Source organism: Cynoglossus semilaevis, chromosome 10 (assembly GCF_000523025.1).
Source record: "Cynoglossus semilaevis isolate Cse_v1.0 chromosome 10, Cse_v1.0, whole genome shotgun sequence".
In the NCBI taxonomy this organism is placed as follows: domain Eukaryota; kingdom Metazoa; phylum Chordata; class Actinopteri; order Pleuronectiformes; family Cynoglossidae; genus Cynoglossus; species Cynoglossus semilaevis.
Genome location: NC_024316.1, coordinates 12,160,351 through 12,176,705, shown reverse-complemented (window position 1 = coordinate 12,176,705; position 16,355 = coordinate 12,160,351). Strand labels below are relative to the sequence as shown.

The 16,355-nt window shown below is 44.8% G+C and overlaps 1 protein-coding gene across 9 annotated transcripts in view; it reads left to right on the top strand.

Moving 5' to 3' along the window:
- The window catches only part of rerea (arginine-glutamic acid dipeptide (RE) repeats a), a 151,762-nt gene that overhangs the window by 101,688 nt on the left and 33,719 nt on the right, over positions 1 to 16,355 (top strand). For 7 of the 9 annotated variants that reach the window (XM_008318819.3, XM_017036011.2, XM_017036010.2 and 4 more), the window contains 3 exons: positions 6,320 to 6,425; positions 7,829 to 7,925; positions 10,574 to 10,678. In XM_008318819.3, coding sequence (XP_008317041.2) covers positions 6,320 to 6,425; positions 7,829 to 7,925; positions 10,574 to 10,678 — 308 coding nt within the window. The other 2 variants (XM_008318818.3, XM_017036012.2) reach the window with 2 other exon arrangements.

Here is a 16,355-nt window from a genome sequence, read left to right as displayed (position 1 = left end):
CTGTATATATATATATAAAATATATATATATATATGTATATATATATATATTTAAACATATATATAAAACATTAACCTGTCAAATCATAGTGGAAAGTCTCCAGTGATTTACTCATCAATCTAACAATCTTGCCGGGTTTGGAGGGTGGTGTTCCAGACCCAGGTCTTCTGACAGTGCTCCACATAAATTAGGAATGAAAAAGGTGTGAGTGTGTGTGTGAGTGTGTGTGTGTTCCCTAAATCCCATAACACATTGTCAAATCCCCGGTGCCTCTTGTCTGTGTTGTGCACCTAATGATCATCATTATTCTCCACACCTTTATATGTGCCTTCTAAATATATTCTCTATTCTCCATCTCCTTTTTCTCCCCCATGCCTTCCACCCTGCTGCTGTCTGTTTCACGTCTTAACTTTTTCTAAAATTTTATGCGAAAAGAAAAAGCAAAAAAACCTCACAGCAAAAGTGAGCTGGAGGCGAAGACAAATATTTAGCTTGGACAAAAGCCTGGCTATTTTATAGAGTGAGCGACCGAGGCTTGTGTTGTTAATTCTCTCCACCACCCCCCCCACCCCCACACACCACCGCGTCTCACAGGAGGGCAGTGTGGTTGCTGTGATGACTGTGATGAGTTTTGTTATTTTGCAGGGTTTTTTTTCTGCTTTTCATTTAATTTCAACAACAGGGACTGATTGACGCCTGGATGCCAATGATTCCTCCGCTGTCCTAGGAAAATACTGTTAGCGTTGTTGAAAATAAGCATTATTTGAACATTAAGTTGGGCTTATGTTAAAACAGATGCTTTTGTGACATATTTTTATATAGAGAGACATAAATGATGAAATGAGTTTTGATGCGACATTTCAAAGTATTTGTTGTTGTCGATTTTGTTGCTTCTTAACCAGTGGTTGTCTCCGCCGTTCTTGATTTTGGTTTCTTCTCATCACGGATTACACAGAGACCTGTTTCCTCTGCTACTGTTGTATGTCGACAAATTGTTCAGTGACACTCAGCTGTCGTAAAGTGATTTATGTTTGGTGAAAATGTTGGATTTAAGGCAGACATGAGCTGTCATGTTCTGGGGCACACACACACACACATACACACACACACTCTTATACACACAGACACAAAGCAACAAGAACAAATCTGCCCACTAAAAAGGCTAATGCTCATCCAATCCAGTGACAGATGGACCCACTGCGTTTAAAGCAGAGGTCGACTCACTAATATCTGAACAGGTCAAACCGTAGAGAAGGAGACACCCCTGTGTAGGCTCGGCTCAAAGGTCCTGCCAGCACCACCTCCACCACAGCTGGGACTCACCCCCCTCCACCACCACCACCACCACACACTATACATTTGTTCTTGTTGCCAGGAGGAGAACTGAATGTGCACTATTCCTTTTGCACAAATATTGTAATTTGCATTGTTTGGTGTTATTACATGTACCTGGGAGAGTGAGGCTGGAGGGGCAGGTTATCCTTGGTTGCTCCATGTATCAAAGTGCTGAAAGGGTTGCAGAGTGGGATCCTGCTGCTGCCTCTGACAGCCTGATTTAGAGTTGTCTCCTCTTACCTCTGACACACAGTCCCAGCCTGCCCTGCTCTGCTGCAGGGCTGAGAGCAGAATCTGCTGCTTATCCTGAAAGCCTGTTATTTGTGTGTGCGCGCGGGCATGCACACAGGCGTGCGTGTGTTTCTGAGAGAGAGACGGAGCATGCTCATTCACTTGTGTGTGTGTGTGTGTGTTTGCTCACACAGCATGCTGGCATTTCTTTTTAACAACCTCCTTTGTCAGTCAGTGAGATGTCGAAGATTGCGTGAGCACAGCAGATCTCTTGTACCTCGCCAGTGTAGGTTCACGCTCGGTTTTCTGCCCGTGTGTGTGTGTGTGTGTGTTCTGTGGTCCAGATGGAAGTGCTTATTGAGTGCTGGATTGCTGGCGGATCGCTCTGTCTCTGAGAGAGAGCGGGAGAAAATGAGAGAAAAAAGGAAAATGAGGAAGGAAGAAAGCCAAGTGGGAAAAGTCTTCCAATCAGATCCATCATATTTTGTCTGTGTGTGTGTGTGTGTATTTATGTAAGTGGATGTGTGATCTTCCCAGCCAGCTCTTCCTGCCTGCCTCCCTTCTCTAATCTTATCATGTCGGAGCAGCAGATTAGTCCTCCCTTCTCTGCTTACAAATGCCACAATCAGTCTTTTGTTCTTTGCTTGAGCTCGCTCTCTCCCCTGGTGGCGGGCAAGGTGAACACACCCACAATCTACCCACTGTGCCATTTTGAGCCTGCGCCTGTCAATGTCACACAGATATGAGCCCTGATCTGCCAAACCTGAGTCTCCCCTGCCCCTGGGGCGTGAGCTAACTAAGTTGTTAGCTCTGCAGCCTGCTAGCCTAGCTGAACTGCTTGACATTCCTCTGCCCGTCTATATTTTGTCTGCTGCTGCTGCTCTGTTTGACCTCCCCCTCCTCCCTCCTCCCCCTCCCTCCTACCTCTCCTCATCTCCTTTGTCTGTGGGTTTTGGGATCTGTCTTTCCTTCCTCACTTCTGGCTGCCACCTTCTGTAGGAAGTCATAGATCCTGGCTGCTGATGTCACCGGTGAAGCGAGGGGGTCAGTAGGAGGGTTAGCAGAGGAAGAAGAGAGTGTTTGAAAGGTAGAGAAAATAAACAGAGGTTTCCTGTTAACGAGGTGCACTGGGGGCCTGGCGTGTGGGAGTGTGAGGGTCTGGTTTTGTTTAAAGCGAAGCTCTTGTGTTACAGTGTGGAGAGGAGGAGGAGGAGGAGGACGGGGGGGGGGGGGTCGGGGCATTAGGTTTGAGGGTTACAGGTTGTAACAACATTCTTTTGGTTTTGTCACAGCTTGGCATTTCTACGCAGTAATGATGGTAATGTAAAGGCCACTGTGAACAGATGTGAGAGAACATAAGGTTTGTGTTGCCGCTGTGAACTTGTCGAAGTACAAATTCCATTTCCAGTAAAGTGGTTACCTAAAAAAACTGTTTCTGGTAACTCACTCCAAACTACTTTTAGCGAAAGAGTAAGAAGAAAAAAAGAGTTGCAGTGTATTCTCTGAACAACTTAATTTTATTTCTTCAACATTAATGTCACACTGGCTTAAAGGTCATGCACATTCAGCAGCACCTCCTGACTTTTATTACTAATATTAAGATGTGGTAGAAACAAAAGCGATTTTGTACAACCATGTTTTTGATGCTGAAAACATTAGGAATAATATCTCCTTTAACGCTGCAGATTTTTTACTTGTTTCTTTTCAAATTTAAAACATCTCCTTGTAAAATGAAGAGTCTGCCCTCAGTGGCGCCCCCAACCCCATCCCCTCCACCCCCTTTAACCCTCAGTCTTTGTAGTAGTGTGGTCATACACAGAGGCCCCAGCTCAGGAGTTGACTGCACACATGCAGTCGCACAAAGAAAATTGCACAGCCATTATAGATTGAAGGGGCCGGCCACCTTTGGCTGGGCAGAGGGGGAATTAACCCGTTCACATGAAGCGGGGTTTGTGCTTTTACGGAGGGAAACCTTAACCTATCACAATTCCAGAGTCACTGTGAAGGAAATGCACTAAACCTTGAAATATTTTCCTCCAGTTTAATTGTCTGTGGAGATCTTCGTCTGCACGGCGCGCCCAAGAACGCCACAGGCCAGACTGAGCCGCTGCAGGGAAGGGAGCCGCCATTGTGAGCGGTCCGGAGCATGACTCTCAGATTTATATCTGCTCAGCGGATAAAGGAGGGAGAGCCCTGTACCCTGAGGGTCTCAGCAGAGCAGACAGAGGATAGTTGTTATTTTAAGTCTGAGGAAATTAGAGGGTCTCGCTCCTCCTACCTTAATCCAACAACCTTCCCCGCTCCTCATGTCTCCTCTCCTGTGTCCTCTGCTCTGCTTGCTTGTTCTGCTTCCCTTTTAACTTTGTTGTTTCTTTCTCTCTCAGTGGTGGGGTGGTAAGTCTTTTGGCCTTTTCCATAGTGAGGAGCATTCCCAGGGTTTAGGGCTCAGGAGGAGGGAGGGCAGGGCCATGTTTAGCCTCTGGCAGGACAAAGATGGCTGACATTGTGCTCATTGGGGCTCTGCAGGCAGCGTGGAATGTCTCTAATCAATTCAGCCCTGTGGTTCCTGGGTATATAGTCCCTCTCTGTCATTTTCTATGGCAGGCTTAAGTAAGAAAACCCCAGACAATACAAGTCACAGTGTGTTTTTACGGCGTGTCTGAGCTGTCTATCATCCCCCTTCATTTTCTCCATGCGTTATCTACTCATTTTTCCAGCCCGCATGTTTATAGAATTGCGATAATTGAAAGCTGTGCTTCACTCCCACTACGTGCTCCATATGTTGCACTCCGTCTTTCTCGCCATCCCCCTCCCCCCCCCCCCCTCCTTCTCCGTGTTGCCTGAGAGGGCTTAACACCGCTGTGAGCTTCTAAACAGCAATCTGCTCCGAAGTGCAGCAGCGACTCTGTAGCGATGAGGCTTCTGATTACAGCTGAAGGAGCAGTCGCTCTCTGCTTTGCTTCATTTGTTTGTTTTGAAATAATACAGTCTTGTAAATACGGTGGAGGACGGCAGGATACGCTGCAGGACTGTTCTGTTCTCTGACATTACACACGATGTGTAATGTCTTAGTTTTTGGTGTGTTGTTTTGACGTGTGCAGGTGTGTCACACTCCCAGCATTAACAGTCACCTCAGAGTGTTAATTATTTCTCAGCACCAGATAACTGCTAACACTGTTGTGGCAGGCAGCCTGTTAATGGACCAGGCAACAATGTCTTTACATTGGACAGACAAAGGTTCAGTGGGTGGGTGGGTAAAAACTGCAGGGAGGGGAGGGGGAGCAAGGGGGGGGGGGGCTTGACGTCATTGCACACATTTTTTCACACACACACGGTACATGTACGTGCTGTGGAGCTCTGCGTCTACGTGTGTCCACCATCACTGTGGTTCTCGGTGCGTTCGTTCATCACCAAAAACACCGATGACTGTGGGTCAACGACTGTGGCGTCCATTCTCACCTCCCTCCTGCTCAAGGTTGAAGAAGGGGGGGGGGATTGAGGCGGAGGGTGTGGAGAGGGGGGAGGAAGAAGACGAGGAGGAGGTGGAGGAAGGAATGGATAGAATTAGAAAACCAGAGGTGGACGTGAGGGTTTCAGCAGATGATGATTTGCTTGGCTGCCTGTGTTCCAGCTCCTCCCCAGTGACATAACAGAACAATGTACTATAAAGGCTTTAAATATCTTTACCCTGACCTCATGTTCCTACACACACACACACACACACACGGATACATTCTAGAGTTGGAAAGCACAGATGTTAAACTGTCTGTCTTAGATTACCACAGATATTTCCCCTCTTCCCTTTTTTCCGTCTGTTCATTTTCCCCTGCTCGTTTTCTCTCTCTCTCTCTCTCTCTCTCTCTGGATGCTGCAGGTGTTTCACTTGGTTAGTTCAGTGCATTGCACTGCAGCTGTGTCCCTTAATAAAGATGGCTGAGGCCAATCGGATGGTGTCGCAATGTAGCACCCAGCCCAGTGCTCTCTCTCCTCTTCTCTCTCTCTCTCTCTCCTCTTCTCTCTCCTCTTCTTTCTCTCGTTCCCTGTGATGTTCTTTTCGAACTACTGTGATGCTCAGTTGGGCTTTTGTAAGGGCTCAATAAATATTTTATAACATGAAATGAAAACAGTATTTTGCCCTTTTCATCTCTCACCTCAGCGCTGGCCTCGGTTTTTGCCATTTTCTTCACGCCCACCAACCCCCATCTCCCACTCTCCCTTTTTTTTTTTTTGCACCATTGCGTTCAGATTTTCATTCACTCCTCCTGGACAAACTCACCACAGTGCTGCCACTTGCTGGCCGTCTTTGGACTTGCGGGACTTTACCGACTTGCACTATATTGAAAAGCCAGTAGATGGCAGCACTAATGGAGTATATACAGATATGCTCACAGTATGCTATAATGTGAGAACTGTGTGTGAAGAAACAAATAAGGAATAATGTCATTAAAAAGTTATTTACAATAAAAAAAAAGTAATTTTCTCTCTCTTCACATTCCCACCAGCACTTATTGTCCTACAGTTTACTTTATTAAAACTCTCAATGCCCTGCAGTCCCGTCTCCAGTCTGAGTCTCTGCACGCTTTCTGGCACGACTCTGTGTGAGTCATAGAATGTGTGTTTACACAGCCGCACGGTTTTCTAAGAAAGGATTTATGACTTTATCATTTCTAATCAAACAAAATGATCTTTGTCTTTGTGTCAGAGTTGTCATCAATCATCTGCTTATCTGCTCTCTGTCTGTGTGTGTTGCAGAGCAAACGGGACCATCTGCTGATGAATGTGAAATGGTACTACCGCCAGTCGGAGGTGCCCGACTCCGTGTACCAGCACCTGGTGCAGGATCGCAACAATGAGAACGGTGAGGCTGCCGTGTTGGTGTAAATACACTTTCACTTGATCACTTTACCTTCCACTTTAGATTGGTTCCTACCGTCTGTACACACACACACACACACACACACACACAAATACACACCTGCCACTGCTCTCCAGGTTGTGAAAGGATATAAGAAGTCAATTGCATTTCAAACACACACCAGGAGACGGTGTCGCAGGCAGCTGAGCCAATCCTGAGGCTGCGTGCTGTTCCCTGGGTAACACTCCTTCAGGCCAGACAGCGGCTCTGTCAAGTGTTAATAACCTACAGTGTCACGAGGCCCTGAAGCACACACTCAAACAGGCACACACTTAATGTCATAAATGTCAGCGGTGGACTCATCACGCTGCAACACACACACACACACACACACACACACACACACACACACACACACAGTGTTTCTTAACTAATGAAATATCAAATCGTTGTTTTAAGAGAAGAATATTATAAAGAAATGATTTGGAGAATAATTACTTACTTCTATTATCAGTCAAGATATTCACTCTGTCATCAAAGTATTTTTTCCAATAATACTTTTTTAGCTTTAAGCAAAAACCACAATGTTTTCTTAGCCTCACACACACACACACACACACACACACACACACACACACACACACTGGTGTCTTTTGTCACCTCCTGTTAGCAGCTGGTGCTTCTCATTAACTAGCGTGCCCCTAAAGGTTGAGCTTTTCTCAGTGCACCACACAGGGCACACTCGTCTCTAAATATATTCTGAACACGGACGGCCTGGTAAGCACAGAGCCGGTGTATCTGCAGTCACTCTGACAACTTCACAGGCTGCTGCTTCCTGTTTTCTTTCACCACCTCCCAGTATCGCTGCGTGTCTGGAGAAAGACTTTAATTCAGGTGTGTCGTCGAGGTTATCAAACAAACACCGACGCCGCTCCTGTTACAGCAACACCCGACACTCTGCTATTTGCGGCCCCGTCCTTGGAACGGGAGCTGAGGATTATTAGAATTGATGTCACAAGGCCACGGCGCAGTGGCCACAGCACGTAACGACTCGGGGTCATTTGTCAACGACGCGTCTCGGCCCGTCCTCGCTGCAGCTGATGCGTTCTAACCCCACAAGGAGTGATTTCAGCAGAGAGCTGTGCGTCATGTACTCTCCTCAGGGAGCTTTATTGGTTTTTATTGAATTATGTGGCATCACATTGACCTCCGTGTAGAGACTGGTTACTCTGAGCCTATGCAGAAGTCTACTGATAATGATGTTAGTGAGTTCAAACACCCAGAGACATTGTCTCTGTCCATGTCTTTGTTATGGATGAACCAGTTTCCTGACCTGAATATATTCATCTGAACACGATGATATGAATTCTGTGCATAATGTGTGTTTTTGTCTTCTGTTCTTCTAGACTCTGGCCGGGAGCTGGTCATCACAGACCCTGTGGTCAGGAGTCGAGAACTCTTCATCTCTGACTATGTGGACACGTATCACGCTGCTGCTCTCAGGTACGTCCTTCTTTGTCTAACTGTTGTTTCTAAGCATTTAAATGTAAATATTTCAGGTTCATAATGAATGCTGTTGAAGATTTAAGTCGAGTTTGTTTTTGTAAAACACTCAAATGAATAACAAAAAAAAACACTTTCCAAACCTTTATAGTTTTAAATTAAAAAAATATAAACTGACATCTTACAAAAGAATCTGTCACAGGAGAAAACTGAGAAACATATATAACATATATACAAAATGACCATTGAAGTTACATTAACAGTGAACCTAAAATTAGGGTGAGACATTTAGGTGAGGGTGGGAGGGAAAAACTCCATTTAACAGGAAAAAATCTCCTGCAGGTCCAATCTCAGCATTCAGCCGTCAGCATTGTGGAAGGGAAATGGGGGGAGACAGCAGAAGGCAGAGGGGGAGACAGGGGGAGGAGAAGAGAGCAGGAGCAGATGAACGATGAACTACGATCTAAGTGCTGTCAATCAAAAGTGTTCAATTGCAAATAGTCTTGGAAACAGTTTCATCATAAGGGCTAGATGTGAAAGCAATTATACTAAAATAAAGTTTATCAATGATGAATGAACAGTATCAACACTGACAGCAGAGCCAGGTCTGGATCAGGTGAAAACAGAGAAGATCAGAGAGGAGGAGGAGGAGGAGGAGGAACTGAACCAGCAGTGTGTACACCACTCTGCTGTTTATCAGTGTGTGTTGTGTGTCTGTCACTCAGCAGTATTCACTGATGTGTGGCTATAAAATCCTTTTTATTTAAACTTCTTTACTCTATGGAAAAGTCAGTTTTTCTCTCCACCATAATTCATGATTTCTTCAGTCCTGCTCTAAATAACCTGACTCCTCTGTATATGCAGTATTGGCATACGAGCAGCACTTTGTATGATGAGGTTATTATTCATTTTTATGACACCGATATATCCTGTTGTAACTTCAGAGTCCCCTCGCACCGACCATCCATCTTTCAAACAACATTCTGTTGTAATACACAGGAGCACAGAAGTTACTCAAACCATCTGTGTGTTTGATAAAACACCACAATGAGAAACTCGGCTGCAGCGGAGCAGACTCAGCAGACAGCAGTATAACTCTTTAATACAATGCACTATATTTACCCTGATGTTGTTCAGTTTTTTTCCCCCCGCCCTCAAACAAAGACAGTTTTCCAACTGTAACTCAGCCCAGAACTGCAGGTTAAGTTCAGAGTAAAGGAGGCTAATGTTGTTAGCAGGTTTAGCTCAGCTTAGCCTTGTTTTAACGATGCGCCCTGAGAGTGAACTGCTAACACTTCTAGTCGTGCATTGTGAATTACATACTGCAGTGGAGAGTGTTGCATTCAAGGTCCATTCTACTGTAGAAGAACTGTGTTTCTCAAGTGACCACAGACCACAGTATATTGGAAGGGGGCTTTCAAATGTTTACTTAGCACCCCCTACAGGCCAGGAGGTCATTGCACAATACTTGCAAACAACATATTGTAATAATTGAAACATACTGAACAATTCTACATTAGGACAAATGTTTTTTGTTAATAGCGAGTGAACTAAAAAAATGTGTACTGATCACAGTTGGGTATGTTTTTCTGACAGTCCTTAGTCTCGGCTGAAACATATTTAAATGGATTTAACTCCTGGTTCTTTCAGGATGAATGCACAAAAGTCTTTCTTCAGTCTTTTGTTCTGGAGGTGGAATTGCAGCTGTTTTCTCACTAACAGGTGCTTTCAGCTACAGCTGCCAAAATAAGTCCACTCACCTGATGATTTTCTGTCTTTACACAAAGTAATTTGACTAAAATACCCTCCTGTTCAAACATCAGTGCCTGTGGCAGAATGAGTGTGAAGAGAAGAGAACTCTCCACAGCCTGTTTTACTTCTGGTTTTAAATTCATATATTCTTTGTCCGTGCCTCGGTGTCTTCATTCATGCCTGAGTGAGCAGCCTCGCCTCCTCTCCCCACGTCTCTCCCTCTTTAACCACAACCATCTGTGAGCAGAACACATCAGTGTGCAGTCGGAGCCCTGTCTTACAGAAACCGCTGATTTCAGGGCAAATTAACTGCGTCTCCGCTCTACACAGAGCAGCCCTTTGATTTGACTTATTCTACGGGATTTAGATAAACGCAGGGGGAATTCCACAGGGATGCTGTAATGCTCTCTCTCTGAAAAAGGCCCTCCTCACCACCAGTTAATCTTTTTAAAGGGAGGGAGACACTGTTTCTGTTCACGGCAGCCCAGCCTCCATATGCCTGCGTTGTCTCCTGTTTTTCAGCCAGTGTTGGAAACAGGAAATGGCACAGGGATGTGGTCATGACTCTAACTTTCTGCTNGGGGGGGGGGGGGGGGGGTCCAGGTCTCTGTGGTATTCGTCTCCTACACCTCAGCTGCAGCCGAGACGCCAGGCTTGACATGTTGAGCCGGTGTTTACAGGCTGACTAGCTGCAGTCTGATGTCTCACAGCTAAGTCAGCAGGTACTGACAGGAAGTAGAAAGCTACCAACTGTATTTGTCACCTGCGGTAAATAAACCCCCTCCCGTCCCCTTCCCCCCGGAGCTCCTCATTAGATGGTGCACATCTTCCTCTGCTGTGGGTGGATGTTTTTTTTTCTTCCCCTCTAATTAAAACCGTATTTTTCTCTCTTCCAGGGGGAAATGCAACATTTCTCATTTCTCTGACATTTTCGCTGCCAGGGAGTTCAAAGCACGCATCGACTCCTTTTTCTACATCCTGGGATACAACCCAGAGACCAGGTGAGGACTTTGTTTCTGTTTGTACTGTTTTATTATTGGTGGCTGCAGCAATAAATAACTCCAATTAGGGAAGTTACTTTGTCAAAATGTTATTAAATAAAGAAATGGATAAGATAACATGGGTCCTACATTAACACTTTCTTTTTTCAAAACTTTTTTTCTATGACCCCAGAAAAGTCTTTAACATACAGTATTTTAAAACCAAACAACAATGTATTAATTATTTCACACATAAAATAAGAATACCAAAAATGTGAATAAACAGTAATTAACAGCACATGCTTTAAAAAGATGCTGTGTTAAATGACAATTAAATATAGTTTTAATAAATAAAATGAAAGGTAAAAATAATCATTACAGAAGTAATTGACTTTTTGTTTATTCCTTCCACATTAGTTTTAATGATGCTCGCTGCTTGTTATTCTCCAGTCGGTGTTATCTGTGCTCACACACACACACACACACACACACACACAAAGGTCCTAATGTGCTGTAATTATGGAGAATGAGCTCAGGCAGACTCCCACAGTTCTTTGATTGTTGAGAGTGTGTTGCTCTCTTCTGACTTTTATCGTCTCTCTCCTAAGAAAAATGATCTGAATTGGAAAAAGAACAACCATCAGCACATCAGACGTGTTTGTTCGTCTGACGAGTTGTTTGGAAGACAACCAGTCGTAGTGACGCACAAGACGAGTTTAAACATCTCTGATGGGAAAAACATGATCTTAGTCTGAGCAGTGATTTAATCCGGTTGTTTTATGACCGATATAATCAGTTCTCACTGCAGTATTAACTCTTCATTACTGCAGGTTACCTACGTACATGACTACACATCACATGTGTTACCACTACTACACAACAACAACAACAACAACAGTAATATGAATTATTTGAATTACCTGTTTGCAAAGATTCTTTTGAAAATGTAAACCTGTAAATGTAATTTTCTGAAATTGGATTTTTTTTATTTTGATTGTTCTCTATAATATAATATTTTACTAAGGCTTTGTGGTGGACACCTGTCTGCAGATATTTGTGACTCTAAATGTCACTAAATTGTTTAGCTTTAATGGAATTGTACTACACAAGTTATCAATCAGTTGTTGTTCAGTTGTTCCACTGCAGAGTGAAGGTGTCATTACCTTGAAAATAATCAAAAAATCATTTTACAGACATTTTACATAGTGCAAACTCTTAGAAATGTGTATAGACCAAAGTGCTAAAAACATGATTTTTCAATCAGTGTTTTAAATACTAATAATAATACGTTATTCATTTGATCATTTCCAAAATGTTGATGAGACCTACTGCATGATAGAGTTTTGATATGATAGTTTTAGAACCACAGAGTTCCATGAATAGTTTTTGTGACTTGTTTATGTGACTTTGGTCATGAACTGATGATGGATGTCCAGCATGTGCTGAGGTGAAACCTCCACTTTGCCACACACACACACACACACACACACAGGTGGGGGCGGGAGGTGTGTTGTGAGGATTTGATTGACATGTTGGTTGGTGTATTACTGATGATGATGACGTTAGTGCTTGACTGAGGGAGGATTTACATACTGGGAGATTATGACGTGTTGCAGTGACAGCTGTCGTTGTGTTATGGCCAGTGATGGTTGCCAGTTGAGAACCCCCCTGTTGAGGGGCCCCGTTCACCCTCGGTCTCCCCCTCCCTCCCTGCGTCTCTCCTCCAGCCTCTGATGCTTTTGGTATTCACTGCGCGCTGTCTGCAGCTTCTGCAAATTCACTCTTGTTTATTATGGCTCAGACGGACGTGCAGAGATGACTTCCGCGTCATGCACGCCTCCCCGTTCGTCAGTCAGTCTGTCGGTGTGTCTGTGCGGGTCCGTGCACGTGCGCGTGCATGTGCACGGCGCCGAGGTCGCAGCACATGCTCAGTAGTGTCCGCAGAGAAGCAGCGAGCGGAGCTGGCGTCGCTGTACGTGCAGGCTGAGGTCACAGCACAAGCTCAGTGAACACCTCTGTGTCTGGCCAGCCGCTCCGCGCCTCTCCATTTTTCAGCACCGTAGAGACCACATAGGTGCTAGAGAGGGGAGCTCCGTCCAGAGCCGGCAGTGCAGACCGAGTGTCAGCACCCAAACCTGAGGGCTCGATGTCTGACATGGACGATCTGTTCAGTCCCAGGAGGTAGGTCTGCGCTGCTTTTTCTGCTGCCATCGTCGTCTCATCCGCTCGTCCTGAAGCCGTGAGTGTGAGTGTGTGTGATGTCTGCATCACTGTCATCCCTGGACGCATGCATGTGGAGCCGCTGCACTTTTATTGTGTCTGCAGGCAGGGAGACAGACAGACAGACAGACAGACAGACAGCCGGTCTGTCACTGCAGCTGCCTTCAACTCTTCTTTTCCCTCACACGTTTGCGCCAAACCCGCAGCATCCCGAGCCTGCATTCACGCGCTGCCGCCACCACCGATGCGTGGCTGCAAACTTTATATTTGCGGGTGTAATTGTGATGAACGCGCAGGCAGCGTGGTCCCGCCGCGGTGATGATCAGACCCGGAGCGGCTCCTCCTGGCTCCATTTTGCAGCTGCTGTGTTTACAGTCGGTGGATGACATGGCGTATACTGCTGCTGCTAACACTGCTGCTGCTGCTGCTGCTGCTGCTGCAAACAAAGCTCCAGCAAGAAACAGCCGCCGTCTCTGTGCGTGCGCGTCTGTGCGTGTACACGCTGTTTGTTGTGCTTCTTAAATACCACCATGATGAGTCTGTTATTGCTGTGCTGCAATTATGTCAGTGTGCCACTAAGTCGTGCTGTGATTGGCTACAATTGATGGAGGGGGCGGGGTTATCTTTGATTACACATGTACACACACACAGAGTCGGAAACTGAGCGTTGACTCGACAGTTTGTCTACTTTGATACACGGGCCAGTGATTACTGTTGACATGGACACAGGTCTGAACTGGCTGTGTGGTTTGTTTATGTCTTTGTTTATCTTGTGATGCAACAGGGTCTGAGGAGTTTGTCAGAGGTCAGCAAACTCCGTGCCACAGAATTATTCCTTCACAGTTTCAGGGCAACAATAGAAATAATGAATTTTACACTTGTTTACACCATTATGAATACATTTTTTGCATATCTGTTATTTGACTATTTGAAAATCCTCCACTTCTCAAAGTTCTTCTGACCTGGTCACTGTCCAGTAGTGACCATCAGTAGGTCTTTTCATGCTAAAGTCCAAAGACAAAGCCACAGGATGGACCAGCTCTCGTCAAAATCAGACCTCATTACAGTTCTTCTCTGTTTACTTTGTCCACACATCAGAATACTTCCCCCAAACAACATATCTGTCACCACTGTTAGTTAGAAACTACCTGATGAGCCACCTTTTTGAGAGGCACAGGTGTGCAAAAAAGCTGGAAATGGTTAAAACTACATTAAATACCTCAGTATTGTCAGACTGTGTACAGCTGGTTTCCATGTAAATGAACCTGATAACCTTGACAACAATGGAGACTCCAGAGCAGACTGTGAAAGTTATGAGAGACAAAAAAAATGTTCCCTTGTCTACACCAATAAAATATGATTTGTGATTTTAAACCTTCACTCCTGCAGAAGAACATTTTTGTTGTCCAGAAAAAAAAACTTTGACAGGCCTAATTGGCAGAAGTAGATATGGAATGCACCCCAAGAGGTGGACACACATTCCCTCGCTTTGAACAATGTTTGTAAAGTGAAACCCTCAGAAATCTCTATGTTCTTCTGCTAAACTTTGCTGCAGCCAGGCTCCAGGTACTGGCATGCTTTATCGTCTATTTTCCTCTAGAGGGGATTATAATAATTTGCACTGACATGAATCTTGAAAAAATGTGTTTAAAATAAATCAGAAGCAACCCGAGGAGTAATGAGCTCTGGTGGAGTTCATTACTAAAGGTTTTGTTTTTCTATATAATCTATATTTTTCTAACATGTCCAGGAAAACAATAATGATTAACAGTAGCTTTGAACAAAAAAGCTTAATAAATAAGGACTAATATTGTCCTACTATAAGCTCTATTGTTCACCTCGTGTTTTCCTACAGTGTCCCCCCCCCCGTGTCCCACTACCTGTCAGATGTCTGCTCTCAGGATTTGCCTGAATAAAACACTGCTGTCTACAGACAGCCGTTCCTGCTCTGCCGCACAGGTTCTCATTTGTCATCCTTACAGCCTCCTGCCAGACGTTGCACGGACCTGTATATTGTCAGGAATACATTTGTGGAATTTCTTTTTTTTTCAGTAGGAACACCAGATCCATTCATACATACATACATATATATGATATACATTTGCTAGTCTGGAGTATGTATTTACTATTTCATCTGTTCTTCCCAAACAGACCTGTAGGGGAAGGCTGTTGTGTTGAATATTGTGGCATGTATTTGTAGTTATTCAAATGAAATAGTGTATTGTTTTCACATTAAGTTTCTTCTGAGCGCTCATAAAGCTATTTCCGCACTTAAATTCAAACAATAGCCCGAGACGTGTCAAAGAGTTCAATAAAAATTCTTTAGTGAACTGCAGATGACGCAGGGAACGTCCCCGCTGTGTCTTTATCAGAACTCCTCGTTGCTTCAGGGCCCGTTCACTCGGCCAAACCATCATCGCAGAACATTAAGTTTGTCTTATCTGCAGAGAATATTTGCAGTGAAATCAGACGAAGTATTTCAACATGTTCCAGAGCAGCACCGTGTCCTGGCAGAGCCGGGGTCACCCGGTGCAGATGAAAGTCGGTCTCTGGCCTGATTTAGTGTTGTCTGTTCCAGTGCTTCTGTCAGCCGTAGTTCATAATGATAAGGATTAACCTTCTAATCACTTTCTGCTGTCAGAGGAGGCTGAGGTTTGTTCCCTCGGAGCTCCGTGGCTGCAGGGCTATAAAAAGGGAGCAGAGGACTGCGGCCTCTTAGGTTTCCAGCAGGTCTGCATGATGGAGTGCGAGCTTGTCTGGGTGCAAATCACACTGACAGATTCTGGGCCGCCTCGCGCTCGCCTGTATGAAAATCAGCGCTGTTACCTAGGCAACGGTGGGGAAAGGCTTTTCAAAAGAAACGTCTTGTCATTTTCTTTAATCCACTGCAGCTGGAGATTCACAACACTATTATTAAATTGCAGTTGCCATGGCTACCACCATTTGCACCAGCAGCCGTGTTGTTCTTGCATATCCAGAGCCAGCTCTCTCTCCTGCTCCTCCTGCTCCTCCTGCTCCTCCTGCTCCTCCTCGTGCTCGGGGATTCAGTTTTATTGCTGGATCCGCAATATCCGAGCGGCGAAATTTGCTGGGCTCAGCTCTATCTCTGCAGGAGCGTTGGCCAAGGAGTCTCCTCCTGAATGAAGAGGAGTTCTATAACCAACAATTAATGTCATATTATTCAGATAATTATTTACTGATTACTGATTGGATCATTTCCTGCCTAACTTGCAGTTTACCTGGAAACTGTTGACAGTGTGTCAGGATTATGTATAAAAGGATCATCTGCACCAAGCTCTTAATGCTGTAAAAAAGAAAAATGTTAAAGTTTGTTTGTTCTCGTCCCAGTTTCTTCTCAGTGATGACAGCCGTTGGGTGACTGCTGAGGCCACAGACACAAAGCTGTCTGGAGTTTTTAAAGCTAGCTTTGAAACACAGCCGACAAAGTATTCTTTTTCATGTTGCTCTCTTTTGTCTC